This window comes from Sus scrofa, chromosome 12, assembly GCF_000003025.6.
Source record: "Sus scrofa isolate TJ Tabasco breed Duroc chromosome 12, Sscrofa11.1, whole genome shotgun sequence".
Lineage (NCBI taxonomy): Eukaryota > Metazoa > Chordata > Mammalia > Artiodactyla > Suidae > Sus > Sus scrofa.
Window position 1 is genome coordinate 16,351,574 of NC_010454.4, and position 21,229 is coordinate 16,372,802.

Below are 21,229 nucleotides of genomic sequence, written 5' to 3' on the forward strand. Positions count from 1 at the left end.
GGTATTAGGAAGCGGGGCCTTTGGGAAGTATTAGGATTAGATGAGATCTTGAAGGTGGAGCCCTCATGAATGGGATTAGTGCCTTTACAAGTTGGGAGAGAGCTTACTACCGGCTGCTCTTGCCATGTGAGAATACTAGAAGTTGGCAATCTGCAACACAGAAGAGAACTCCCACCAGAACTCAACCATGCTAGCATCCTGATCTCTGACTTCCAGTCTCCAGAACTATGAGAAATAAATTTCTGTTGTTTTTAAGCCACCTAGTTACAGTATTTTTATTATAACAGCCCAAGCTAAGTCAGCATGGTTTTACATTTTTGCAAGTTTATCTAATGTTTTATTTAATTAGAAGATAGCTGGGACTCTCAGTCTGTTTCTGTACTCAATTTACTGTGATAGGGTCACAGCGTCACAAAGTTGAAAAGAAATTTTTTTTGGCTGCATGTGTGACATGTGGAAGTTCTGGGCCAGGGATGGAACCTGCACCACAGCAGCAACCCAAGCCACTGCAGTAGTAATGCCAGATCTTTTACGTGCATTCCCACAGGGAACTCCGAAAATAAATATTTTAACAGCTTTTTCAGAATATGTCATGTGTAGATATGTCATGTAGCTTATGAAAAATGCTATTGTATACTTGCGAGTGAATGAAAATGATAAAGGCAGAGTTCCCATGTGGCTGGGTGGGTTAAGAACCCAACATAGTGTCCATGAGAGGTAAGGATCCAGTGTTGCCACAGCTGTGGCACAAGTCATAGACGTGACTCAGATCTAGTGTTGCTGTGGCTGTGGCATAGGCCTGCACTTGCAGCTCCAATTCAACCCATAGCCAGGGAACTTGCATATGCTGCAGGTGTGGCCATTAAAAAAAAAAAAGAAAATGATAAAGTCAAATAGTGTACTAGTATTATTTTTAAAATAGTTTTGATCTCATGGACCTCCTGATAGAGAGGGGTGTTCCTGGACCATGATTTGAGAACTGCCACCCTAAAGAGTCCATAGATCAAACAATGATCAGGAAGTAATACGATCAAGGGAAGGAAGGAATTAAAACTGAGAAGACTGAGAGATAAATCCTGGATTGTTTACACATTAGGAAGCTAGAATAAGTGGAACCGGCAAAGGAAATCATTGTTTTTTTGTTTTTTTTTTTTTGTCTTTTTAGGGTCTCACCCTCGGCATATGGAGGTTCCCAGGCTAGGGGGTCTCTTTGGAGCTACAGCTCCCGGCCTACACCACAACCACAGCAACGCCAGATCCGAGCCGTGTCTGTGACCTACACCACAGCTCATGGCAACGCCAGATCCCTAACCCACCGGGTGAGACCAGGGATCAAACCCACAACCTCATGGTTCCTAGTCGGATTTGTTTCCGTTGCATCAGGATGGGAACTTCCATTGGTGATTTTTGATTCTGAGAGCTACATTGGTAGAGTCGGGGACTATGCAAGTGGGGAAGCCAATTGTAAGAATTCAAAGGGAGAATGTAAAGTGAGGAAGCAGAAGTAGCACCTAAAGACTAATTAAAAAGTGGGCTGAGGAGTTCCTGTCGTGGCGCGGTGGTTAACGAATCCGACTAGGAACCATGAGGTCGGGGTTTGGTCCTGCCTTGCTCAGTGGGTTAACGATCCGGCGTTGCCGTGAGCTGTGGTGTAGGTTGCAGACGCGGCTCGGATCCGCGTTGCTGTGGCTCTGGCGTAGGCGGTGGCTACAGCTCGATTAGACCCTAGCTGGAACTCCATATGCGCGGAGCGGCCAAGAAATAGCAACAACAACAACAACAACAAAAGACAAAAGACAAAAGACCAAAAAAAAAAAAAAAAAAAAAAGTGGGCTGAGAAAGAAATGAGGAATGAAAGATGGTAATCATAATGCAAAAGAACCAAGTCAAGTTTAGTTTTTAAAAGGAATGAGGGAGTATACGTTACTTTATAGGCAAAGTGGAGAGAAACAGGTGAAATTGGATGTATTGAAAATGAATTATGAGATAAATAACTTTTATACAAATATTGAATAACATCTGAAACTAATATGTTAAAACATTTTTTTTTTTGCAGAAATGGGAGAGGATCAGGTCAAGAGGAATGGGCCTGGAAGGGGTAAAAAGAACCTCTTCAACTGAACAGAGGAGAAGATAGTGTATCTTCCTGAATAAGAAATGATAAACTGGAGAAAACAGAAAATGGAGATGTTTGCAATGAATAGGTTCAAATTTATTGCTTGAATATTATGATTCAAGAAACATAAAGATTGTATTTTCTTACTTTCAGTTGGGCTTAGCAGAGAAAATCAAGCATGTACTTCCTCTTATATTCTTCTATCCCTTAGTGTAGACTTGGACATACTCGGTGGCAATAAATATTTGTTGTTTGAATAAATCAATATATAATCTTTTAATTCAAGCCCAGAGCTGTACTGAAGCTTTCTAGCAACATTATTATAGTAAGAAATGCTACTCCCCAAATGCTCCTAGATCATCTTTTTTCTTTTTATTTATTTATTTTTTTAATTTTAAAATTTTTAATTTTATTTTTTTGTCTTTTTTGCTATTTCTTTGGGCCGCTCCTGTGGCATATGGAGGTTCCCAGGCTAGGGGTCTAATCGGAGCTGTAGCCCCTGGCCTATGCCAGAGCCACAGCAACTCGGGATCCGAGCCGCGTCTGCGACCTACACCACAGCTCACGGCAATGCCAGATCCTTAACCCACTGAGCAAGGGCAGGGACCAAACCCGCAACCTCATGGTTCCTAGTTGGATTGGTTAACCACTGCACCACGACGGGAACTCCTTTTTTCTCTTTTTAGATATCAGAACAAGAGTAATAGAAATAAAAAGACCAACCTAAAGTAGTTATATAACACAAAGAGCCAGCAGATAAATCGTGTAACTGGATTCAATATGCAATAACAAAAATCTCAATAAGTAAACTAGTAAATCAATCAATCCCTAACTCCCCTTGTGTCTCTCTCTCCCTAATACTCATTTTTGTTTGTTAATTCAATTACTGTAATATTTTTTCTTCTTATTTTTGGGATGGAATCATGCCATCAGGTACATAACATATTGGTTGTACTTGTGACTTAAGAATTGCAAGCACAGTTAAAATCTTAATGTATCATTTCTTCATCTTTTAGGTCCTTGCTAGGCAAAGTGTTCTTTGTACCAGCAATATTGCCACCATCTGGGAACCTCTCAGAAATGCAGAATTTGGGAGTTCCTGTTGTGGCTCAGTGGTAACAAACCTGACTAGCATCCATGAGGAAGTGGGTTTGATTCCTGGCCTTGCTCAGTGGGTTAAGGATCAGGACATTGTGGTGAGCTGTGGCATAGGTTGCAGACACAGCTTGGATTGGTGTTGCTGTGGCTGTGGCTGTGGCTGTGGCTGTGGCTGTGGTGCGGGCTTGCAGCTGTAGCTCTGATTCGACCCCTAGCCTGGGAACTTCCATGTACTGTGGGTGTGGCCCTAAAAAGCCAAAAAAGAAAAGAAAAAAAAAATGAAACACATAATTTTTTCTCAGGCTCTACTCCACACCGGAATCACAATCTGCATTTTGACAAGATACCCAGAAGATTCACATACATATTCAAGTTTGAGAAGCATTATTTTAGGTGATACAAAACATAAAGATCATTTCTGAGGATCTTACATATAAGATAACAGCAATAACTTCTGGGAAGAAAATAGAATTTAAAAACTCAACATTAAAAATGTCAGATGAGGCATCAGTTTCTTCATTCCTTCTTCCGTAAGCTCAATCCCCTCATTTGCTAGAAAGCTATGTAAGTCTTGGATATTAATCACCTCTCCTTAGAAAAGGTGAGAAATAAATTACAGAAATATTGTTAGCTACCTACAGAGGATGAAAAACACTATTTGTGCTTATATATAACATTATCTACATATTCCCAGAGTTAACAGGAGGGTCAGCAAAAAATCCTGCTTTTAGTTCTGGTTCCGGAAATCAATCAGAAAGTGGCTACAAAAAATAATTGACTAGTGGTTATTGAAAAATCCATGGCAAATTAAGCTACATATAGAAATTTGGCTTTATTTTTTTCTCTTCCTCCTATACCACTTGACAATACAGTTTTTTAAATAGACTTTACTTTAAAAATTTTATTTTTATTTAAAAAATGTTTACCTATAGTTTGCTTCTCTGAGCACTATGCTTCTAAGAATTTCATTTATCTCAACACAATCAGAAGTAATTTTTCCTCATTCATTGTAAAAATAGTGTAACAATGTTTAAAATTATTTTAAAATGGGAAAAATATAATTCACCACCCTATCATGAAAAATGTTTTTAGTTTTTCATATTCCATTTCTGCCCTTGGCAATAAGGTTGTACTTTCATAATGTGGAGATTTAATATACACACAATTTTTTTTCTTTTATGGCCGTACTGGTGCCATATGGAAGTTCCCAGGCTAGGGGTTGAACTGGAGCTGCAGTTGCCAGCCTATGCTACAGCCACAGCAGTGCCAGATCTGAGCCGCGTCTTTGACCAACACCATGGCTCACAGCAATACCAGATCCTTAACCCACTGAGCAAAGCCAGGAATTGCACTTGAGTCCTCATGTGTACTAGTTGGGTTCGTTTCCACTGAGCCATAAAGGGAACTCCTATACACACAATTTTGTATTCAGCTTTTCCAGCGTAATATAATTACTTCATAAACATGTTCCAAGTTGCTACATAATCTTTACAGCATGTGATATCCCATTAGCCTGACATGCCATGGTTTATGTGGTAATTCTCATTCTGTCAGACATTTTAGGCTGTTTCAAATTTCTCTGAAGGTCTTTGTGCAGAGATTTTTTTTTCTTTTATTCAGTTAAACTATTTCCAGAGGATAAGTTTCTAGGATTGGGGTTAGTGGAGAAAAGGAATAACTCTTTTTTTTTTTTTTGGCCGCACCAGTTCCTGGGTCAGGGATCAAACAGAGCCACAGCAGTAACCCAAGCCACAGCAGTTCAGTGTCCAGTCCTTAACTGCTAGGCCTCCAGAGAACTCCAGTCTCTGGCTCTTGAGATCTGTTACTATATTGAAGACTTCTTTCAGGGAAAATTTCAGAGAATATTATGGGTATTGATACATAAACACAGATTATTGTTTATCCTGTTTCAGCAACATCCTCAAAAATGGAACATATATATATATATTTTTGTCTTTTTGCCTTTTCTAGGGCCGCTCCCATGGCATATGGAGGTTCCCAGGCTAGGGGTCTAATCAGAGCTGTAGCCACAGCCTACACCAGAGCCACAGCAACACGGGATCGAGCCGCATCTGTGACCTACACCACAGCTCACGGCAATGTCAGATCCTTAACCCACTGAGCAAGGCCAGGAATTGAAACCCACAACCTCATGGTTCCTAGTCGGATTCATTAACTGCTGTGCCATGACAGAACTCCAAAAATGGAACATATGTGAAAGAATTTAAACATTTGTGAAGGGGATATTTGCTTTCTACCAATTGCAAAATATTAAGATGCTATTTATAGTATCTTTTCATCACAGCTTGCAACTTACCCTTGGTGTAACCGATAGCACCCATTAAATCATTCAGACCAACAGTACTATCACCTGTAAGGCAAGGGAAATAAACTTCAGAATCAGATAAGCTATTACTGAGACTCACAGAATTTACGATGTATAAGATTCTATAATTATAAAGACTATAAGAATTCAGTAATCTTTTTCCTAATTTCCTTAGAATTTTATAAAATTATCCTTAGAGGTAACGGTATTATCTTAGAAACAAAGCTTTCAATCTGTAATGAGTCATTCTTGTATATTCCTTTTTACTTTGCTTTTAGAGTCCACTAGACTAAGATTAAATTAAGAAGTGATTGGTTACAGTAAGTGTAGGGAGACAGGACAAACAAACCCAAGCCCAAGTATTTTTTAGTCAGTTAATCAACAAATACTTAGGAGCACCTTCTATGTACATGACACTTTGCTAAGCTTTGGGAATACAAAAGTAAAAATGCTGGAAGAGTTTTTGCTATTAAGGAGTGTACAGTCTGGTAGAGGGAAATAGACATGAGTATATAAACAAATAAGCAAAAAGATATTCTTATTTTGAAGTAATGTTAAGATGCTATCAAAGATTAAATAGCATAAAATCATAAAGGGTAATAGTGGGTGGAATTGCTTTAGACAGGGAGGTGAGGGAAGGCTTTCTGAAGTGAGCCTATTTGGTTTGAGGCTTGAATGATGCAAAGAGGAAAGCCATGTGAAGAACTGGGAGAAGAACATTCCAAGTAGAAAAATAGTATATGTGATAGGTTTAAAGTAGTAATAGATTTGATGTTACTGAGAGAGAAAAGACCGAGGCCAGTGTGAAAGGGGACAAATTTTGCAGGGTCCTGTTGGCCATGATGATAGAGTTTGCATTTCATTCTTTTTTTTTTTAATTTATAATTTTTTTATTTTCCCACTGTACAGCAAGGGGGTCAGGTTATCCTTATATGTATATATCACAATTACATTTTTTCCCCCACCCTTTCTTCTGTTGCAACATGAGTATCTAGACAAAGTTCTCAATGTTATTCAGCAGGATCTCCTTGTAAATCTATTCTAAGTTGTGTCTGATAAGCCCAAGCTCCCGATCCCTCCCCCTCCCTCCCCCTCCCATCAGGCAACCACAAGTCTCTTCTCCAAGTCCATGATTTTCTTTTCTGAGGAGATGTTCATTTGTGCTGGATATTAGATTCCAGTTATAAGTGATAGCATATGGTATTTGTCTTTGTCTTTCTGGCTCATTTCACTCAGGATGAGATTCTCTAGTTCCATCCATGTTGCTGCAAATGGCATTATGTCATTCTTTTTATGGCTGAGTAGTATTCCATTGTGTATATATACCACCTCTTCCGAATCCAATCATCTGTCGATGGACATTTGGGTTGTTTCCATGTCCTGGCTATTGTGAATAGTGCTGCAATGAACATGTGGGTGCATGTGTCTCTTTTAAGTAGAGTTCTGTCTGGATATATGCCCAAGAGTGGGATTGTGGGGTCATATGGAAGTTCTATGTATAGATTTCTAAGGTATCTCCAAACTGTTCTCCATATTGGCTGTACCAGTTGACATTCCCACCAGCAGTGCAGGAGGGTTCCCTTTCTCCACAGCCCCTCCAGCACTTGTTATTTGTGGATTTATGAATGAGGGCCATTCTGACTGGTGTGAGGTGATATCTCATGGTAGTTTTGATTTGCATTTCTCTTATAATCAGGGATGTTGAGCCTTTTTTCATGTGTTTGTTGGCCATCTGTATATCTTCTTTGGAGAAATGTCTATTCAGGTCTTTTGCCCATTTTTCCATTGATTGATTGGCTTTTTTGCTGTTCGGTTGTATAAGTTGTTTATATAGTCTAGAGATTAAGCCTTTGTCAGTTGCATCATTTGAAACTATTTTCTCCCATTCTGTAAGTTGTCTTTTTGTTTTCTTTTGGGTTTCCTTTGCTGTGCAAAAGCTTTTCAGTTTGATGAGGTCCCATGGGTTTATTTTTGCTCTAATTTCTATTGCTTTGGGAGACTGACCTGAGAAAATATTCATGATGCTGATCTCAGAGAGTGTTTTGCCTATGTTTTCTTCTAGGAGTTTGATGGTGTCCTGTCGTATATTTAAGTCTTTCAGCCATTTGGAGTTTATTTTTGTGCATGGTGTGAGGGTGTGTTCTAGTTTCATTGCTTTGCATGCAGCTGTCCAGGTTTCCCAGCAATGCTTGCTGAAAAGACTTTCCTTTTCCCATTTTATGTTCTTGCCTCCCTTGTCAAAGATTAATTGACCATAGGTGTCAGGGTTTATTTCCGGATTCTCTATTCTGTTCCACTGGTCTGTCTGTCTGTTTTGATACCAGTACCACACTGTTTTGATGACTGTGGCTTTGTAGTATTTCTTGAAGTCTGGGAGAGTTATGCCTCCTGCTTGGTTTTTGTTTCTCAGGATTGCTTTGGCGATTCTGGGTCTTTTGTGGTTCCATATAAATTTTGGATTATTTGTTGTAGTTCTCTGAAAAATGTCATGGGTAATTTGAATTTGGGATTGCACTGAATCTGTAGATTGCTTTGGGTAGTATGGCCATTTTTACAATATTGATTTTTCCAATCCAGGAACATGGAATATCTTTCCATTTCTTTACATCTTCTTTGATTTCTTTGATTAAAGTTTTATAGTTCTCAACATATAGGTCCTTTACCTCCTTGGTCAGGTGTATTCCGAGGTATTTGATTTTGTGAGGTGCAATTTTAAAAGGTATTGTATTTTTGTATTCCTTTTCTAATATTTCATTGCTGGTATACAGAATGCATTTCATTCTGATTGCAATGGAATGTCACTGGAGGCCTTGAAGAAGTAGGGTAATTTGACTAGATTTCAATTTTCAAAAGATCACTCTGGATGGTATATGCAGCTGGGATGTTGGAGGAATGAGAACTAGATAGAAACTGTTTCAGTGGCCTGGGAAAGAAATGACAGAGGCTAGGGCTATAGTTATAGTAGTGGAGATGGTAATAAATGGATTCAGGACCCATTTTTCAAGTTGAGCCTAGACCTGAATGTGGGATATGAGGGAAAGAAGAAATCGAGGATGAAACCTAGTCTCTTCTCCCTGGCAAAAAAAAAAAACCCAACAAGGTAAATGGGTTGCCATTACTAAGATGGGGAGGACTTGAGACTTTTTAGGGGAATTAAATCACTGAAATTATCCATTAAATTTGTGATCCTTTTGGACATCCAAGTGGAGACATCAAATAGCTAGTCTGATATAACATTCCTGACTTAGGGAGGTTGAGCTGGAGATACAAATTTGCTTTTATCAGCTCAAAGACTGTATCTGGCCCAGTAAGACTGGATGCAATTATATGAAAAGAGGATATAGATTAAAAAAAAAAAAAAAGACAGCTAAGGGTCTAGCTCCGGGGCACTTCATTATTTAGAGATCTTGAAGAAGAGGAGAGTCAGAAAAGGAAACTGAAAAGCTATCAGTGAGGAAAGAATAAAATCAGGTGGATATGGGGCTTCAAAAGTCCAAAGGAAAAAAAATGTTTCAATAAAGAGGGCATAGTCACTGCTGAGATATAAAGTAAGATAAGAACTGAGAATTGATCATGAACCTTGGCAAGAGATAGGCCATCCATAATTGAGAGCTGGTTCAGTTCCATGCCAGGGAAGTAAGCACTGAAGAGTGAATGGACAACAGATGAATGGATTAAAAGATGCAGTATATATAAAAATGGAATACTACTCAGCCATAAAAAAGAACAAAATAATGCCATTTTCAGCAACATGGATGGAACTAGAGACTCTCATACTAAGTGAAGTAAGTCAGAAAGAGAAAGACAAATACCATATGATATTACTCATATCTGGAATCTAATATATGGCACAAATGAAACTTTCCACAGAAAAGAAACTCATGGACTTGAAGAATAGACTTGTGGTTGCCAATGGGGAGAAAGAGGGAGTGTGATGGACTGGGAGTTTTGGGTTAACAGATGAAAACAATTGCATTTGGAGTGGGTAATCAATGAGGTCCTGCTGTATGGCACAGGGAATGATATCTAGTCACTTGTGATGGAACATGATGGAGGATAATGTGAGAAAAAGAATATATATATATATAACTGGGTCATTTTGCTATACAGTAGAAATTGACAGAACACTGTAAATCAAGTATAATGGAAAAAATAAAAATAATTTAAAAAAGTGAATTGAAGGTTAGGAAGTGGAGACAATGAGTATGACAACTTTTTTGAGAGGTTCTGCTGCGAAGAGGAGTTGATTGAGTAGTAGCTGGCAGGAGACAAGGGGAATATAAATATATCTGCTTGTCAGTGGAATGAAATTGATGATGTGAGAGACAAATAGGAAAGTTACAGGAATTAAATCTTTGAGAAGGCAAGTCAAATGAGATTCAGGGCACAAGAGGAAAGGCTGGCCCAGAGTGGGAGCAGAGATTTCTTTATAACAAGATGAAAGGCAGGGCATATGGGCATAGATATAGTTAAGTTCAGAGAAATGAAGGTAGGAGGATGAGGTTATTCTTATCTAATTGCATCTATTTCTCTATGAAGCCTGAGGTGAGGAGGTGTTTGGAAATTTGAAGAGAAAGGGTGAAATTGTCTCTTAGACAGTGAAAAAGTGAATTTATTTGAAAAAGGTAGTAGGGACCTTGGCGATGTTAAGGGCTGACTTGAAACTTATGGCCATTATGTGGAAGTAAGTTTTATTAGAGGAGTTTGTCATTTTCTTCAACAATGTTAAGCTGTTTGGGGCCAAGCATAGAGTAAGAAAATGGCTGAGTTTTGGCCAAGTTAGTTTGGTAAGAGTTTTTAGAGTTTGTAAGTTATATGACATTGAAGTATAGAATTTAGGGAAGAAATTGAGGACATAGAGGGAGAAGTTATTGAATAATGAAAGAATGGTAAGAGTTAAAGGTCTCCACATGGTTGGAGAGTAGCTAGAGTTGGTGCTCTACCATCTGTTATGCTTCAGCCCATGTTCAATAGCACTAATTCATCATATGCAACTCTTGGAATAAAGTCACAGTAATGTGGAAGTTGCATTAGTTCAAACATATTTTTTCCTAAGTAAGAGAATTAGAATTATAAGCTTCAGCAGGAAAAGAAAAAACCTGGGTTGGCTATAGCAGGGGCACTCTTAGCTCCATTTTAATAAAATTAAAAAGTAAGTGCCTGTGATGCATGAATGGGAATCAGGTTCATTGGCTCAGAATTCTACTTCCATATACATTATTTCAGAGCTGCATGTTCAACACATTTTTTTTTTGGGTTGCGTATATGTTTGCATTTTTTAAATAGCCTCTAGCCACTCTGAGTTATTTACCTGAGCGTTCAAGCTTCCTGACTCAGTATCAACTGCTGCTTTTGTTATTGCTTTGATTATAAAATGGTATAGATTTTGAGAGGGCTTCCCCAGATTTCCCCATAAGCTCAGAATGGCATGATATATTTAAAGTGATGAAAAGGGAAAACCTACAACCAAGACTACTCTACCCAGTAAGGCTCTTGTTCAGATTTGACTGAGAAATCAAAAACTTTACAGACAAGCAAAAGCTAAGAAAAATCAGCACCAGCAAAATAGCTTTATGACAAATACTAAAAGGACTTCTCTAGGTGGAAAAGAAAAGGCCACAACTAGATATAAGAAAATGATAATGAGAAAGCTCACTGGTAAAGGAAAACTTTTAGTAGAGGGAGGAAATCATCCACACACAAATATGATTTCAAAAACAGTGATTGTGAGAAGAGGAAAACTTGAATGCAGGATATTTGAAAGGCATTTAAAATTGAGACCAGCAATTTAAAACAAACATACGTGCACACACAGGCTTGTGTATGGGTATATTGAGACCTCTGGTAATTGCAAACCAAAAATCTACAATGGATACACAGAGAAATAAGAAAAAGCAATCCAAACGCAATACTAAAGACAGTCATCAAACCACAAGAGACGAGAACAAAAGAGGAAGAGGGAAAAAAGATCTACAAAAAAATATAAAACAATTAACAAAATAGCAATAAGAACATACATATTGACAACTACTTTATGTAATGGATTAATGCTCCAATCAAAACCCGTAGACTGGCTAAGTGGATACAAAAACAAGACTCGTATATATGCTGTTTGCAAGAGACCTACTTTGGATCTAGGGACACATACAGACTGAAAGCGAGAGGATGGAAAAAGATATTCCATACAAATGGAAATCAAAAGAAGCTGGAGAAGCAATACTCATAATCAGACAAAACAGAACTTATTTATTTCTTTTTATTGCTGCATCTGCAGCATATTCCCAGGCCAGGGGTTAAATCTGAGCTGTAGACATGATTTAATGCTGCAACTGCAGCAATGCCAGATCCTTTGTCCCACTGTGTCAGGCCAGGGATTGAACCAACACCTCTGAAATGACCTGAGCTACTGCAGTCAAATTCTTAACCCACTGTGCCACAGTGGGACCTCCAAAATAGACTTTAAATTAAGAATTATAAGAGACAAAGATGGACACTATGTAATGATCAAAGGACCAATCCAGGAAGAAGATATTACAATTGTAAATATATATGTACCCAACATAGGAGCACCTCAATATATAAGACAACTGCTAACAGCTATAAAAGGAGAAATTGATAACACAGTAATAGTGAGGGACTTTAATATTTCATTTACACCAATGGACAGATAATCCAGACAGAAAATCAGTAAAGAAACACAGGCCTTAAAAAATGCATTAGGTCGGATGGACTTACTCGATATTTATAGAACAATCCATCTGAAAGCAGAATACAGATTCTTCTCAAGAATGAATGGAACATTCTCCAGGGTAGATCACATCCTGGGCCACAAATCAAGCCTCGGTAAATTTAAGAACACTGAAGTCATATCAAGCATCTTTTCTGCTACAAGAGATTAAATCAACTACAAGAAAAAACTGCAAAAACCACAAACATATGAAGACTAAACAATATGTGACTAAACAACCAATGGGTCACTGAAGAAATCAAAGAGGAAATTAAAAAATACCTAGATACAAATGAAAATGAAAACACAGTGATCCAAAACCACAGGATGCAGCAACAGCAGTTCTAAGAGGGAAGTTTATTGCAATACAACCTTACCTCAGGATATAAGAATAATCCAAATAAACAACCTATCCTTATTCGTAAAGCAACTAGAGAAAGAAGAACAAAACCCAAAGTTAGTAGGAAGAAAGAAATAATAAAGATCAGAGCAGGTGTAAATGAAATAGAAATGAAGAAAACAATAGGAAAGATCAATCAATGAAGGAGTTCCCTTGTAGCATACAGCAGGTTAAGGAGCTGATACTGTCACTTCAGCAGCTTGGGTCCCTGCTATGGCACAGGTTTGATTCCTGGCCCAGGAACTTCCACAAACCAAAGACATGGCCAAAAAAAGAAAAGAAAGAAAAAAAATCAATGAAATAAAAAAGTGGTTCTTTGAAAAGATAAAACAAAATTGATAAACCTTTAGCTAGACTCATCAAGAAAAAAAGAGAGAGGGCTCAATCAATAAAATTAGAAATGAAAAAGAAGTTACAAATGACACTATGGAAATACAAAGGATCATAACATGCCATTAAAATGGACAACATAGAAGAAACAGAAAAAGTCTCCAAGACCTACCAAGGAAGAAACAAAGTATGAACAGACCAATCACAAGTACTGAAATTGAAAAACTGTGATTAAAAAACTTCCAATGAAAAGCTCAGGAACAAAAAGTTCCTGTTTTGGCTCAGCAGTAACAAACCCAATTAATATCCATGAGGAGGTGGGCTTGATCCCTGGCCTTGCTCAGTGGGTTAAGTATCTGGCATTGCCATGAGCTGTAGGCCACAGACGCAGCTTGGATCCTGTGTTGCTGTGGTTGTGGCTGTGGCTGGCAGCTGCAGCTCTGATTCGACCTCTAGCCTGGGAACTTCCATATATGCTGCAACTGCAGCCCTAAAAAAGCAAACAAAACAAAACAAAACAAAACAACCCCAAACAAACAAAACAAAACAAAACAAAAACAAAAAGCTCAGGATCAGATGGCTTCACAGGTGAATTCTATCACAAATTTAGAGAAGAGTTAACATTTATTCTTCTGAAACTTTTTCAAAAAATTGCAGAGGAAGGAACACTCCCAAATTCATTCTATGAGGCTGCCATAGCCCTGATATCAAACCAGACAAAAATACTACAAAAAAAAAAAAGAAAGAAAACTACAGGCCAATACTACTGATGAACATAGATGCAAAAATCCTCAACAAAATAAACAAAATACTAGCAAATAAAATCCAACAATACATGAAAAGGACCATACATCATAATCAAGTGGGATTTATCCAGGGATATAAGGCTTTTTAATATCCACAAATCAATCAGTATGATATATCACATTAACAAACTGAAGATAAAAACCATATGATCACCTCAATATATACAGAGAAAGTTTTTGACAAAATTCAACATCCATTTATGATAAAACTCTCCAGAAAGTGGGTGTAGAGGGAAACTACCTCAACATGATAAAAGCCATATATGACAAACCCACTGCTAACAACATTCTCAATGGTGAAAAGCTGAGAGGATTTTTGCTAAGGTCAGGAATAAAACAAGGATGTCCACTCTCACCACTTATTATTCAACATAGTTTAGAAGTCCTAGCCATGGCAATCAGAGAAGAAAAATAAGTAAAATGAATCCAAATTGGAAAGAAGTAAACTCTCACTGTTTGTAGATGACATGATATTATACTTAGAAAATCCTAAAGATGGGACTAGAACACTGTTAGAAGTCATCAATGGATATGGTAAAGTTGAAGTATACAAAAGCAATACAAGAAATCAAGTGCATTTCTATATACTAAAATGAAGGATCAGAAAGAGAAATTAGGGAAACCATCTCATTTACTATCACATCAAAAAGAATAAAATACCTAGGAATAAACCCACCTTAAAGAGACAAAAGGCTTGTACTCTTAAAACTATAAGACACTGATGAAAGAAATCAAAGGTGACACAAACAGATGGAAAGATAAACCATGCTCTTGGATTGGAAGAATCAATACTACCCAAGGCAATTTATAGAGTCAGTGCAATCTCTATCAATTTACCAATGGCATTTTTCACAGAAGTAGAACAAAAAAATGTTAAAATATGTATAGAGACACAGAAAACCCTGAAGAGCTAAAGCAATCTTGAGAAAGAAAATGGAGCTGGAAGAATCAGGCTCCTTGACTTCAGACAATATTATAAAGCTATGGTCACCAAAACAGTATGGTATGATACTGGCACAAAAACAGAAATATAGATCAATGGAACAGTATAGAAAGCCCAGAAATAAACTCACACACTTATGGCCAACTAATCTACAAAAAAGGAGGCAAGGATATACAATGGAGAAAAGACAGTTTCTTCAGTAAGTGGTACTACATATAAAAGAATGAAATTAGACACTCCCTAACACCATACATAAAAATCAACTCAACATGGATTAAAGACCCAAACATAAGACTGAATACTATAAAAAATTCTTAGAAAACATAGGCAGAATACTTTCTTCCATAAACCTCAGCACTATCTTTTAAGATCCACCTCCTAGATAATAAAAATAAAAACAAATAAACCAATGGGACCTAATTAAACAAAGTTTTTGCACAGCAAAGGAAACCATAAACAAAATGACAACTCGCAGAATGGAAGAAAATATTTGCAAACAAAGTGACCGACAAGGGATTAATCTCCAAAATATACAAACAACTCATTCAGTTTAACATCAAAAAGACATTAAAAAAAAAAACCAATAAAAAAAGGGGCAGAAGGTATAAACAGACATTTCTCCAAAGAAGACAGACAGATGGCCAAAAAGCAAATGTAAAGATACTTCACATCATTAATTTTTAGAGAAATGCAAACCAAAACCACAATGAAGTCAAGACCAGTCAGAATGCTCATCATCAAAAAGTCTACAAATGATAAATACTGGAGAGTTTGTGGAGAAAAGGGTACCCCCTACACTGTTGGTGGGAATGCAAACTGGTAAGAACACTATGGAGAACAGTATGGTGCTTCTTTGAAAAACTAAAAATAGAGTTGCCATATGACCCAGCAATCCCACTCCTGGGCATATTCCCGAAGAAAACTATAATTAAAAAAAATACATGCACCGCAGTGTTCATTGCAACACTATTTACAATAACCCCAAGACATGAAGCAACATAAGTGTCCATTGACAGATGAATGGATAAAGATATGGTACATATATACAATGGAATATTACTCGGCCATAAAAGGATGAAATAATACTATTTTCAGCAACATGAATGAACCTAGAGATTATCATACTAAGTGAAATAAATCAGACAGACAAATATTACATGATATCACTTCTATGTGGAATCTAAAAAGATGATACAAGGAGTTCCCGTTGTGGCTCAGTGGTTAACAAACCTGTCTAGTATCCATGAGGACATGGGTTTGATCCCTGGCCTTGCTCATGGGTTAAGGATCTGGCATTGCCATATGCTGTGGTGTTGCAGATGTAGCTTGGATCCGCGTGCTGTGGCTGTGGTGTAGGCCGGCAGCTATAGCTCCGATTTGACCTCTAGCCTGGGAACCTCCATATGTCACCAGTGTGGCCCTAAAAAAAGACAAAAAGACAAGTAAATAAATAAATAATAAAATGAACCTACAAAACAGAAACAGACTCACAGACTTTGAAAACACACTTATGGTTATAGGGGAAAGGTAAGGGAGAGGGATGGATTGAAGGTTTGGGATTGGCCTAAGGCGTATGGAATTAATGGTCAGTGGGGACGTGCTGCATAGCACAGGTACGCTACTCAATATTCTGTGATCATCTATATGGGAAAAGACTCTGAAAAAGAATGGATGTGTATATGTATGACATAATCATTTTACTGTACAGCAGAAATCATCACAACATTGTAAATCAACTATACTTCAATAAAACTTTATGAAAAAAGGCTACTTTCAGCAGTTCCAACAGAAGGGCCCATGTTTCTCTGAAGAACATAATGACGTCTGTGACACTCACCATCCGCTGACAGTTGGGTCATTAGTTCCTCAAGTTCCTCATCCTTGAGTGTAGTAATTCCCATTATTTTGCAAAGGATTCAATTTTTTTGATTTTGACCCTTGGTCCTTAGGAAAGAGGGTATTGAAGAATAAGAATAGTGACACTCTCAGAGTGAAAAATGCTTATCATGATCACATATTAGAAACCCCAACTGGAGGGCAAAGCAAAAGGGCACAAAGAAACTATTAATATATATACCTCCCTATATTTAGATTTGTCTGTTGAAAGGAGGGAAACATTGAGAAAGACAACCATTGAGACAAAGGTATCAGTAAACAATATTTATTCTATAGGGAGGGATTAGATCAGTGGGAAGTGGGGAATTTCCACTTTTTTTTTTTTTTTGTCTTTTTGTCTTTTCTAGGGCTGCTCCCGTGGCATATGGAGGTTCCCAGGCTAGGGGTTAATCGGAGCTGTAGCCACAGGCTACACCAGAGCCACAGCAACACGAGATTCAAGCCGTGTCTGCGACCTACACCACAGCTCACGGCAATGCCAGATCCTTAACCCACTGAGCAAGGGCAGGGATCGAACCCGCAACCTCATGGTTCCCAGTCGGTATCGTTAACCACTGCGCCATGACGGCAACTCCAGAATTTCCACTTAAAAAAAAATTGAGGTATAACTGACATATATTAATTTCAGGTGTACAATGTGATTATTCAAAATTTGTATATATTGCAAAATGATCACCATAATAAATCTAGTTAACCTCCATCACCACACATAGTTACGCAATTTTTTCTTGTGGAGAGAACTTTTAAGATCTACTTTCTTAGCAATTTTTTCTTTTGTCATTTTTGGCTGCCCCTGAGGCATGTGGAGCTCTGGGGCCAGGGATCGGAGCTGCAGTCTTGACCTAAGCAGCAGCTACAGCAACACTGGATCCCTAAGCCACTGTGCCAGGTCGGGGATTGAACCTGTGTCCAGTGGCTCCCAAGAGGCTACTGATCCTGTTGTGTGGGAGCTCCTCCTAGCAACTTTTAAATATACAATAAGGCATTATTCACTATAGTAACTATGCTGTATATTACATCCCCATGACTTAACTTTCACTTTTCATATCAGCTTTTTAAGTGGTAGAATTAGATAATTTTCTTTTTCTTTTTTCCTTCTTTTGGCTTCCCCCTCAGCATGCAGAAGTTCCTGAGCAAGGGATTGATCCTGAGCCACAGAAGTGATAATGCTAAGTCCCCAACCACTAAGTTACCAGGGAACTCCAGTACTTTGTATTTAAAAAGTATTTTTTTTCCTGGAGTTCGTGTCGTGGCACAGTGGTTAATGAATCCGACTAGGAACTATGAGGTTGCGGGTTCGATCCCTGCCCTTGCTCAGTGGGTTAAGGATCCGGCGTTGCCGTGAGCTGTGGTGTAGGTCGCAGATGCGGCTCGGATCCCGAGGTGCTGTGGCTGTGGCCAGTTACAGCTCCGATTAGTCCCCTAGCCACATATGCCACAGGTGTGGCCCTAGAAAAAGCAAAAAGACAAAAAAAAAATTTTTTTTTTCTTAATTAAAACGAAAATAGATTCGTGGCGCAGTTAACGAATCGATAAAACCATGAGTTGTTCGTTCTTGTCAGTTAACGATCCGCGTGCGGAGCTGTGTAGGTGCAGACGGCTCGATCCTGCGTTGCTGGCCTGCGTAGGGTGCTACAGCTCGATTCAATAGCTGGAACTCCATATGCCGGGAGGCCAAAAAAAACAAAACAAAAAAAAAAAAAAAAAAAAAAAAAAAAAAAAAAAAAAAAAAAAAAAAAAAAGTATAACTTTACACAGAATTAGTATGGAAAGTGCGAATAGGATATCTTTCTTTCTTTCTTTTTTCTTTTTTTTTGTCTTTTTGCCTTTTCTAGGGCCACGACCACGGCATATGGAGGTTCCCAGGCTAGGAGTCCAATCAGAGCTACAGCCGCTGGCCTATGCCAGAGCCATAGCAACGCGGGATCCGAGCCGTGTCTGCGACCTACATCAGCTCACGACAACACCGGATCCTTAACCCACTGATCAAGGCCAGGGATCAAACCCACAACCTCATGGTTCCTAGTCGGATTCATTAACTACTGCGCCACGATGGGAACTCCAGGATATCTTTCTTAATGTCTATCCAGGGGACTCTGCTTCAGTTTTCCATGAGAGGTCATTAGAGAGGAATAGGTAAATCTAATGATTCATGATTGAAATAACCACCAATCTATACAGTTTTAACCAGAAGACAGTGTTAGGAACTTTCTCCAGTAACACACTTTAACTTGTATCCTAAAGGTCAAAGCACCCAAAGAAGAATGAGAGGTTATGAGTCATAACAATCAATCAGTCGGCAGGAAGCAAACTTGGAACATTTAAAAGAAACTGCTGAGGATTTTATTTTTCACTATGCTTTTTACTCACCTTTGAGGGCCTTCACAGCTTTAACAATCTACTCTTGTATACTTTTCCATCAGCTGTAATATAAGACACAATTAAAGAAATAGGTTAAATAATGGAAAGATTAACAAAGACAGCACAAAGACAATACAACATTCATAACCTTAGGGGGAAAAAAAAAACCTGTTCAGATTTGTTTAGAAGTTATTCTATTTTACCCTCAAGTAAGAATGAAACCAAAGATGAAGAAAGCTTTCACTGATATAAATCCGCCTATTGGTTGAGTTAAAATAGCCTTATTGCCTAGTTTCTCCCTTTTTCCTTCCTTTTATTACTTCCTGGGTTTCCCTTTTTGCCTTGGTCATAATTTAGATTAGGCAGTGCGCTCAGAGGGACAGGATAATTTAGCCTTTATGGTGGGAGACGAGTGAAAGATGTCAATTTTCAGTATTAAAATTTAAGCAACAAGAACAGAGTTTCTTATGTGAGAATCGTGTTTTCTAAATAGGTTTTATCGGGTATACACATATATAATTTCATTAGTTTCCACACTCACGTCCATGAAACCAAGCTTCAAGGGATGTACTAAATACTGACCGTGAATTGGCAGTGTTTTCAGCAGCTCCTTATATTCCTTATCGGTGAGTTCTAGTCCCATTTTCCTCAGCACATTGTCCAGATTACTGAGATTAACCATCTCTCCTGATGGAAATTGTTAACATGTAACAATTTTAGAAATGGACTAATGATTTCAAATTATGAAAAAGATTACCTAATGCAAATTGGTGATGAACTTGTTAAACTATGTAGATTCAAAGGACATGCGGATGGGTGAATAAAGTTAGACATATAATTCATACTTTTTCTTTTTTGGGGTCTTTTTAGGGCCGCACCCATGGCACATGGAGGTTCCCAGGCTAGGAGTCGAATTGGAGCTGTAGCTGCCGGCCTACACCAGAGCCACAGCAACACGGGATCTGAGCTGTGTCTGTGACTTATACCACAGCTCATGGCAACGCCGGATCCTTAAACCCACTGATCGAGGCCAGGGATTGAACCCTCAACCTCATGGTTCCCAGTCGATTCGTTAACCCCTGAGCCATGACGGGAACTTCATAATTCATACTTTCAATAGAAGCAAAAGAAAAGCTTATATAATTCCAGATACAAATCAAATGCCATTGTATTTCCTAAACTATTTGGTCCTTTGACACAGTAATCATATTTCCTAGGTATCCTACACAAATCTCACATTGAGATTGAACAGTGTGTCAACCTATATTTTGGTTGTTTAGACAACAGTGAAGTGGAAAACAGTTTTAGTAAAAATTGCACATGATATAGGTGTATTAAGGAAAAATGCCAAATCAAGCAGTAAAATTATAAAACAAACATTTAACCATTAAATTTGTACGGAGTCAACTTAGCATGTCAATAATAGCCGAAAGTGAATACTACTGTTTAAAAAGTCTTTAAAAAAATAAAATATTATGGTCTTAGTTAATAAAGAGTCCCTTTCACCCCAACTTCTTACTTACCTGTAAAAGCTTTTGCATCATCCATTGCCACATCCAAATCAACCATTTCATTCTCTGTAAGAAAAGACAATTCAGGCACAGAAAATATCTTAGAGAAAAATAATATGAATTTAAATTATAATATAAAGTGTTGGAATTCAGCTATTTTCATGATTTTTTTTTAGTATCTTTCGACCGAAAATAAGCCAGAAACACAAAAGAAGATCAAAATATTAAAGTGAACATTCACTTAATTAATACCAGGTTTTGTAACACAGATGGGGCAAGTTTAATAGTATTCCCTTCTAATAGGCCTCTTCCTTTTTTCAAACCTAGTATTGGGAACATATTTCAATAGATAAGATCGAATTTGAAATCTAGAAGTAATTTATTTACACAGGCATCTGACCTTTAAACCTTAACAGTATGCTACCTTCTCACTCTCTAAATTTTGCTTACTTTCTCCACTGCCATCCCGCCAGGACTGCAAACTATTTGAAAGCAAGGGTCATGCCTTAATTTTCTTTATTTATGTGTCCATTTATTTCTTTATGTCCATTCTATAATTCAGTGTTTTGCATATCGTTTGTCCTAGCTAAAAAAATAAATTTCAGTGGTACAGAAATGCACTGTTGGGTGAGAAAATATTATTCTGTCATTTAAAAAAAAATCAAGGATTCTAGGAGTTTCTGTCATGGCTCAGCGGAAATGAATCTGACTAGTA

The 21,229-nt window shown here is 37.9% G+C and overlaps 1 protein-coding gene across 1 annotated transcript in view; it reads right to left on the minus strand.

Annotated features, from left to right (window-relative positions):
• EFCAB3 (EF-hand calcium binding domain 3) overlaps positions 1 to 19,066 on the minus strand; it is a 56,460-nt gene extending 37,394 nt beyond the window's left edge. The window contains exons 1-3 of the mRNA XM_021066792.1: positions 19,013 to 19,066; positions 16,584 to 16,690; positions 5,532 to 5,585 (exon numbers count right to left, since the gene is read on the minus strand). Coding sequence (XP_020922451.1) covers positions 5,532 to 5,585; positions 16,584 to 16,647 — 118 coding nt within the window. The 5' untranslated portion in view covers positions 16,648 to 16,690; positions 19,013 to 19,066. The remainder of the gene's footprint in view (positions 1 to 5,531; positions 5,586 to 16,583; positions 16,691 to 19,012) is intronic.